The sequence below is a fragment of the Perognathus longimembris genome, chromosome 8, assembly GCF_023159225.1.
Source record: "Perognathus longimembris pacificus isolate PPM17 chromosome 8, ASM2315922v1, whole genome shotgun sequence".
Taxonomy (NCBI): domain Eukaryota; kingdom Metazoa; phylum Chordata; class Mammalia; order Rodentia; family Heteromyidae; genus Perognathus; species Perognathus longimembris.
Window position 1 is genome coordinate 2,970,425 of NC_063168.1, and position 8,677 is coordinate 2,979,101.

The 8,677-nt window shown below is 41.7% G+C and overlaps 1 protein-coding gene across 3 annotated transcripts in view; it reads left to right on the top strand.

Moving 5' to 3' along the window:
* Tmem87b (transmembrane protein 87B) overlaps positions 1-7,518 on the top strand; it is a 45,147-nt gene extending 37,629 nt beyond the window's left edge. For 2 of the 3 annotated variants that reach the window (XM_048352349.1, XM_048352348.1), the window contains exons 16-19: positions 529-599; positions 2,173-2,225; positions 3,144-3,174; positions 4,713-7,518. In XM_048352349.1, the coding sequence (XP_048208306.1) occupies positions 529-599; positions 2,173-2,225; positions 3,144-3,174; positions 4,713-4,772 (215 nt within the window). In that variant the 3' untranslated portion in view covers positions 4,773-7,518. Of the gene's footprint in view, positions 1-528; positions 600-2,172; positions 2,245-2,447; positions 2,929-3,143; positions 3,175-4,712 lie in introns of those variants that run through there. The other variant, XM_048352350.1, reaches the window with a different exon arrangement.
* Positions 7,519-8,677: the final 1,159 nt, after the last annotated feature.

Genomic DNA, 8,677 nt, shown 5'->3' on the forward strand with positions numbered 1-8,677 from the left:
TGTTTGAGAATCAGTGTTATCAGTGTGGTTCAGCATATTCAAAAAGAATGACCAGTAGATGCATATAGAAAACAACTCAGCAAACCATAGAATGCTATGAGAAAACTCCCCAGCTAGAACTGTCCCTAATGGTGAAATAGTTACTGCTTTCCTCCCCGCCAAGATTGTACTTGTATATAATTTTAGTTAATAATTTATTAGAAATTTCAAAATAGAGGATTTTGGATGTTCCTAACACAAGGAAGTGGTAGTTTTAGATGATACATAACCTGGTTTGATCAATTCATTATAGGCATGTACTGCACAGTATACTTTACCCCATACATATGTACAGTTTGTTATGTATCAAATTTATTAAAACCTCTTTACTTTTTCTGCTTTTTCTGCATTTCCAGATATATTAAAGCCAGCCCCCTGGCCAAAAGTCACCACTGTTTACTTTTCTGTTGAAAAAAGAAGTATGTTTCTTAATGGGTTATAATAGGTTAGAACCATACCATTTTGTAACTATAATGTTTCTCATTATAGCTGAAGGAATAAAATTAAGAGCCTCAAAAACTGTTTCCAATGGAACAGCTAAGCCTACTTCTGAAAACTTTGTGAGTACTTGGTTTTCTAATATAATTTTAGTCTTTATACATCAAAAATCTGTAGTAGAAGTGGCGTGTTATCAGTTGTCAGGAGAATCTTTATTGAGTTTTGTTTTGTTTTATGTTGCTTGGTATAAAATAACCTGTTGCAACATGACAATACTAGTTTAACTTCTTAGTGTGGTAAAGTGGTTTTTAAAGCCATTTTTAATGTTTGTTATTGGTAACTATTCAGTTACCAAAATCAAGAGCTTTTTTTTTAAAATTTAACTAAAGTAGCCTGAAAAAATGATACAATAACAGGATAAGGATGAGTTTTTAAATATTTTATGGATGTTATTGTGCAAAAAAGTGGTGATAATGAAGATAAAGCAAAATAAAATATCTGAACAGTTTTATTATACTCTTCTGCCTTACAGTTGTGTATGCTATAAATAGTACTATGTAGAAATTTGTTCAAGTTCTGATTGGATAAATGTTGTCTGAAGCAGTTTCTGTTGAACTTGATAATCACCAACCATGTTAATTTTTGTTGTTGATGGTGGTGGTGGTGGTGGTTAGGCTTGAACTCAGCGCCTGGGCGCTGTCCCTAAGCTATTTGGCTCAAAGCTAACGCTCTGCCACTTTGAGCCACAGTGGTTAATTGGAGATAAGAATATCATGGAAAGTTTTTTGGTTTTTTTCCTGGGCTGGCTTTGAACTGTGATCCTCAGATCTCAGCCTCGTGAGTAGCTGGGATTACAGGCCTGAGCCACTGGTGCCCAGCTTAATTTTTATTTGGGGTAATAATTCTGTAAAATGTGTTCTTTGCCTTGTTTTATGATAACTAAAATTAAAAAACAAACAACCATGATTATGGTTTCAGTTACCTGGTGGTAGAGCCATAGGTGACCTGTGTTTCCCTAGTCTGGACACGTGGCGTCCCAAGCTGTTGAATGAAGCACTAGCGTAACATCTCAAGTGCAAAATTTCACAAAATTCTTAGGATTATCTCCAGTCCATGTGCAGAAAGTGCCTGTGGGTTTCATTGTTTAGACTTGGGTTCTCTCTCTAAGGTAACTTAAGGTTTAGTATTTGTAAACATTGAATGGGAATAATCTTTATTTGAAAAAATTCTAAGTGGGAAGATCCGAGGCTAAGGATAGCAAAATAATGCCTAATGCTAAAAGAGATGATGGCTCAAGTAGGCCCTGCATTCAAACACCAAGACTGAAGAAAAAAGAAAGAAACTTGAACATGCCAGTAGTAGTGTAAAGAAACAACAAAAACAATTAATACAAGACAGCATCTTACTATTTCTTAACTATATTTTTACTGTAGTTTTCTCAGGACAAAAAAAAAAAACAAAAAACAAGAAATGATAAAGCCAAGCAGTACAAAAATTTGAAATCAGTTTCTGGTTTGTAAAGTTACCAAAACACTGGTATAATTTCTGTATGGTGTATGTTCCAATTTTTTTAAAATATGTGTAGCAACTAAAAGATATCATGCATTTGAATTTAAATACTTAGGTTTCACATTCTGTTAAGAAATGCACATTTAGATGATATTAAGCAAATGCTAAATACGAATATTTCTACAGGATGAAGATTTGAAATGGGTGGAAGAAAATATTCCCTCTTCATTTACAGATGTGTAAATATCCTCTTTTAAAGTATAAACTTGGGCTGGGAATATGGCCTAGCGGCAAGAGCGCTTGCTTCCTATACATGAAGCCCAGCACCACATATACAGAAAGTGGCCAGAAGTGGCGCTGTGGCTCAAGTGGCAGAGTGCTAGCCTTGAGCAAAAAGAAGCCAGGGACAGTGCTCAGGCCCCGAGTCCAAGGCCCAGGACTGGCAAAAACTAAAAATTAAAGTATAAACTTCAGGCCATGGTTTAAAGGGATAATATGCCTTTTGTCGTGTGGTTTTCAAAACTCACTCCGTGTTAATCTCAGATCTCGATCAAACTTCAGCCTGTTCTCCCCTACGGTTTTCAAGATCCTTTTGTTGTTGTTTTAATTTTCTATTATGGACATTGTATGTTATTAATCACTGATACTCCTCAAGATATTAGGCTCTATGATTGCTGATCTTGAATTGATCTTGTTTCAGTTTTGAAAAATTAAATATTTCGGTTTATTTCTAACATCTTCTAAAGGAACACACATTCTAGAGAGTGCACACATCCTAAAGAGATATGTCACGCCTAAATTGAAAAATGAATAGGATAATAGTAACACCCTACACCTCCTTGTTTCCTTCCCAGGTAGGGAGCTCCCCTCCCAAAGTCCTGCTGACACTTAACATCTTTGAACTGTAGGTCCTATCGGGTTTCAAAGCCTTATCCCTCAAGCACTCATTTAATTGTGTAGTTATTCCACCGCTGGACCCCATTTGGGTTGTTGTTAGCGTAGGGCTGCCGGGAGGAGGGTGAGGAGTCTGTCTGCCGGCACCTGGGCGGCCCCTCCCCTCGGCCCCGCGGGTGGAGGGAGGGAGGCGGGAGGGCCAAGTGCGCAGCTGCGCAGACCCATGGCGTTGCTCTGAAAGCACTCTCCTCTTTCTCTTTTAGGGCCCTTCCGGTATTAGTGGATTCAGATGAGGTAACACGCTTTTACTTCTTTACTTAGGATTGTTATTTGTATTTTCAAAAGTACACATTTCAGAAAGAAATATTGAAAAAATTTTAAATAATCAGAAGGATGCTAATAATTGCTGTGTTATGGTAAAGGGTAAAGGATTTGTATATCAATTTGTATATCAACTATTTATTTCAAACAGAAGCAAGATAAATGCTTGTTGGTGTGAAAGAAAGGAACTTTTCTGAGATTTTAGTTATATGATTTTTCTAAGATTTCACATATAGGATAAGAGAATTTATTTGTTTGGTTGGTTGGTCATGGGGCTTGAACTCAGGGCCTGGGTGCTGTCCCTGAACTTTTTTGTTCAAAGTTAGCACTCCTCCTCTCATTTTGAGCCACAGCGCCCCTTCCAGTTTTTCTGGTGGTTCACTGGAGATGAGAGGCTCATGGATTTCCTGCCTGGGCTGGCTTCAAACCAGGATCCTCAGATCTCAACCTCCTGAGTAGCTAGGATGACAGGCATGAGCCACCAGAGCCTGGGAAAAGACTATTTTAATGTGGCAGCTTAGTCTCTGTTACTCTGATATTTTATTAGCTTAGTAAATGGATCCACTGGATATACTGAAGAAATCTGTTTATAGGATATGGATTTCGGCTAGTTTGTGAAAGCAAGGTTAGTTGTAGGTCAGCTGGACGTCCAGACAAGGTGGAGTGTAGGAATGAAGGAATGAAAGCGTGAGCATTATTAGCTCATGTAATGAAGAGGAGAGAGGGAGGTGGGCAGCAGTAGCCGTGCTGCAGGGCCTTGGTGACTGTAGCGGGCTAGGAGAGCTGGGCTCGGTGTGAAAGATGAGGGAAACAAGTTTTGCATCTGGTCCTAATTTAAACACAGCAGAATGAGCAGGTTTAAGAAGACAATACTCGGGCTGGGAATATGGCCTGGTGGCAAGAGTGCTTGCCTCCCGTACATGAAGCCCTGGGTTCAATTCCCCAGCATCACATATATAGAAAATGGCCAGAAGTGGCGCTGTGGCTCCAGTGGCAGAGTGCTAACCTTGAGCAAAAAGAAGCCAGGGACAGTGCTCAGGCCCTGAGTCCAAGGCCCAGGACTGGCCAAAAAAGAAAAAGAAAATGCTCCACAGCTTCGAGATAGATGCTTCTGTAGGTTCATGTGCTACAAAATTAGCTCTAAAGGGTTGTTTAAAATCTTCATTTGATAAATAATTTTAAAAACTCATTAATTCAGTGAGATGAGACCAAACTCTCTACAAGTTAAGCCTGAGAGGTCATTTTAGCTCAGTTTCTGCCTCTCCCTGAAGAACCAGAACTTGCCGTGTTTTCCAGGTAGCAGAAATGGATCGTTCTCAAACCTCAGCAGATGATGGATTGCGTTAATAGAGAGGGTGTATTGTATGGTTTTTCGTTTCTGCATCTGATACTTTCTCCTAACTGTAGCTATTTGAAAAAATTAATTTGTGGTTTTTGTGAAAGCAGATGATTTTGTTAGCGTTGGGTACATCATCAACATCTTGACACAAATGCTTTCCCTTTCCTTCCAGGAAATTATGACCAGGTCTGAAATAGCTGAAAAAATGTTCTCTTCAGAAAAGATAATGTGATTAGAACCTGTGTAATTGAAACGCCATTAATGGTGAAGGATCACATTTCATCAAGACTGAAAGAGAGCTTTGTTGTGATATAGCATAATAAGTTCTCACTGTGTTTGTTATCTTGGAAGGCTGTTTATTAAACTGAAGAATTCAAGTGGGAGGGTTTTGTGACTGTCATCATAAAGCCAACTTTTAAGTGTCAGCTTAATTTCTTCAAAAACTGTCTGGATTTGGAAATAATCTGAGAAGAGTACTATACACTGAGATGTGCACAAACACCTGCGAGGCGGCAGTGACGGCTGTGTGGATTTGGGTTCTCTTTTCTCTGGAAAATACGACTGTTTCAGATTTTTAAAAATTATAGAAACACTCCTATTTTCTTCTCATTTTTGAGATAGACAGTGTGGTATCTTTGAGGTGTACTGTATCGGTGTCTCCATCTTGTGGATTTATAGTCACTAGACGCAATGATAATTTTGACTTTTATGCTAAACTGATTTTGGACGATAGGCATGGTTTTTCTGTGTTTCATTTTGCCTTTAAAAAATTTTTTTTTGGTCTGCACAATGCTCTTGTTTGGAGCTGTCACCATGCCCATGAAGTCCTGGGGTCGGATCTTCCCTGAGCTCAGGGATTGAGGCCCTGCGCTGCTCCCTCCCGAGTCTGTGAGGGCAGTGGGGCGGGCCCCCAGAGCACTTCCCACCCTGGAGAGCCGCCCCCCACGCCCCCAGAGCCTCCTGGAAAGCACTGTGTTGTTTACATTACCTTAACTGTTTCTACATCAGAATAAAAGTGTAATTTAACTGCAAAGGATTTCATAGTTAACGTGTCATCAGTTCATCTTCAGCTGTTGGACACCTGGCTTTGTTACACCATTTGTATTGTATGGTTTGAGATTTGTTTCAAGCTCTTTCTTTAAAAATGTACTGTCATAGACTTGAAAGGCAGGTGAATGTAGCACGATGAAAATGTGAATGTTTTGCTGCTTCCATGACCAAAGATACAGGGCTGGCAGACATGTAGACTAGTAGTGAAAGGCAGACTGGTGGATGGCTTTTCTGTGAAGAATTGAGAAGAACGTCAGAGAACTTTGATTGTAAAAACATGAGCATCCTAACAAAGGTTAATACTGTATTAATTATTTTTATTCTGAAGCCACAAAACAGTGTTTTTCTTTTTTCTTTCCTGCTTTCTGAATAATTTCATTTCAGATAGGTTAGTAAAGAAGAGGGCGTTTTATTTGTTGGCTTGGCTTGGCTTTGCCTTGTTTACTGGCAGTGTCTCTTGCAGGAGGCTTGCAGATGCCGAGTCAGGACCTGACCTTTGGGGAAGGGCAGGCATCCTGCCTTGGAGCCAGGCGTCAGGCGTCAGGAAGCCTTGTCTGTTTGATTTAGCTTGGAGACAGTCTCCTTATGTAGCCCAGTCTGGCTTTGAACTCACAGGCCTCCTGTCTGCCTCCCAAGTGCTAGGGTGATAGGCATGGACAACCCAGGCTTGTCTTATGAATGTTTTTATCTAATACTTTACCCTAGTTTGAGACGATTGGCCCCAGTTCACAAGTCGAGTTGAATACTAAAATGCAGAGTGCATAGCCAGCAGCCCCTGGGTGCTGTGTGTGAGTGGCTGGGACTGGGGAGCCCATGGCTGGAGTGATAAGGGGTTACCGCCCCTGTGGAATCGCAGCAGCGGGGGCCATGGACTGAGGTGCAGGCTGCCCTCTCATCCAGAGCACGCCTCCTCCGACGCCTTTTAGAAGGGGATTGCTGCGTCTGTGGCTCTGGTGACAGGCCTGTCACTCGGCTCCTGCTGTTTGATGACCTGAGCTGAGTATCCTTACAAGGGCCTGCCTCGCCCCTGCGCGCAAGGAGGAGGGGAGGCGCCCGCAGAGGCCCGCACGCGCCCTGTCCTCCCAGGCCCGCTGCCGGGCACCCAGCTCCTCCGCCTGGAGTCCCCGGCCCGGCAGTCAGCGCCTCGCCGCGGCTGACATGAGCAGCTGGCTCTAGGAAGCGACCAGATGGGTCTGTCCAGCGATGAAAGGGTCTGAGCAACCACACACCACTGGACAAGACACTCAGGAGTTCTTCTGTTAATTACTCACGCTACGGGCTTCGGAAGAACCTTTCGTGGTGGAATTTGATGAGTCTTTAAATGCGGATTTACACTTCAGCTGGAATGGGAAACATTCAGTCCATGGGCCACAGAAGGCCTTCAAAACCAGTGGGGGTGGCCCTGACAAGGCAAGGTTCAGAGTTCACTCAGTCCAGGCGTTCTTGCAGAGCACCATAGGAATCCTATGCCAAATGGTCCTTGAGGAAAAAGGCTCTGCACCCCTGAACAGAGGCTAGTCAAGTTGCTTTATTGTGAGAAATAAGAACAAAATAGCCTGAGGTTATAGAATGTCCCTATACTGATTCTACAAAGGAAATAATTTTTTACATCTTTGCTGTCTGGTAGTTCTGACTTTCCCCTCTGTATTGTAGCACATCATGTTCTCACTGTTATACCATTGAGTCTGAAAATATAAAAATACATATAAGGTTAATTTTTATATCCTTTTTGGAAGAGGTTTGTGTCTGTTGCCCTAGTTATCCATGACACAAGACAGGGGACCCTGTACTAGTTTTTGGCTCATTCCAGCACTGTGTCTCATGATCCGCATGCAGGAAGGCAATATGAAGCACCAGGCCTTATACCTAGTGTAAGAGGGAAGTTTAGTAGATTAAGTTCACGTCTGAACAATGAAATGTACATATGCGACAGAACAAGATTTTTAAGAAACTAGATTACGATTCAGGAACTAAATACTGCATTAAGAAACTAATTTAGAATCAGCAAAATATCACTTATTTGAGGTGGACACTTAGGGGTTAAAAAGTTGTATTTTTTTATTTGAAAGGATTAAATTATAAATTGGAAGTTTCGTTGAATACAGGACACAGCAGCTCGAAGGATTTCTGTTTGAAAATGGTGTACTTTTAGTAAAATGCTTTCTGAAGTTTGGGGTGATTGATTCTTAATAATAAAATCTATCGTGGAAATAGACTCCAGCAGATGGCAGGATGGGAAATTTTAACAAGTGTGTTTGCAGCTCATCTTGGGAAATGCACATGGGTGTGGTAGTGCACGTCTGTTATCCTAGCCTCCTGCCAAGGCAAGAGGACCTTTCCATTCAAAGCCAGCCTGGGCTGCCGGAGGAATGCAAGGCCAGCTTGAGCAACGGAGAAGGGACGTAGAAGAGACATAACCAGAACAAAATGTGGAGCCAAAAAAAGTGAAGTTGGCTGGGCACCGGAAGCTCCCATGGAATCCTGGCTACTCAGGAGGCTGAGATCTGAGGTGGTGGTTCCAAGCCAGCCTGGGAGAGCCAGCCTGGGAGACTCTCACCTCCAATTAACCATGCAAAAGCTGGAAGTGCTGCTCTGACTCCAAGCAGCTGAGCACCAGCCTTGAGCAAAAGAGCTCAGGGACAGCACCCAGCTCCAACTTCAAGCCCCACTGTTTTAAAAGAAAACAAACAGTGAAAGTATTGGCTAGGCTTCAGAGAGGGTCGGCTGAGACCGACTCTGCAACTCAAGTACACACAAAGATCCATTCATTGGTTTGTGTTAAAAGGCAGTGAACTGTCTAAGGCAAATTGCCCTTAGGTAATTGTAATTGTTCATAGCTGAATTCCTAGTAATATATAGGTTGGCCTAATGCTGAATTTAGATGCAAATGTGTTGATAATATTTCCTCAGAGTTGTTTCTGAGAATAAAAGGCTGTGATGAAAGTTTATGTACAGAAAACTTCAAAAACTCATCCAGCAGGTGGTGCCAAAGTAATGTAACGTCTCCAAAGAGTTCTGATGTCAACTGCCCATCACTCTTGCCTTTAGGAAACGCTGTCAGTGCGCTTTACTTACCAGATGTCGTGA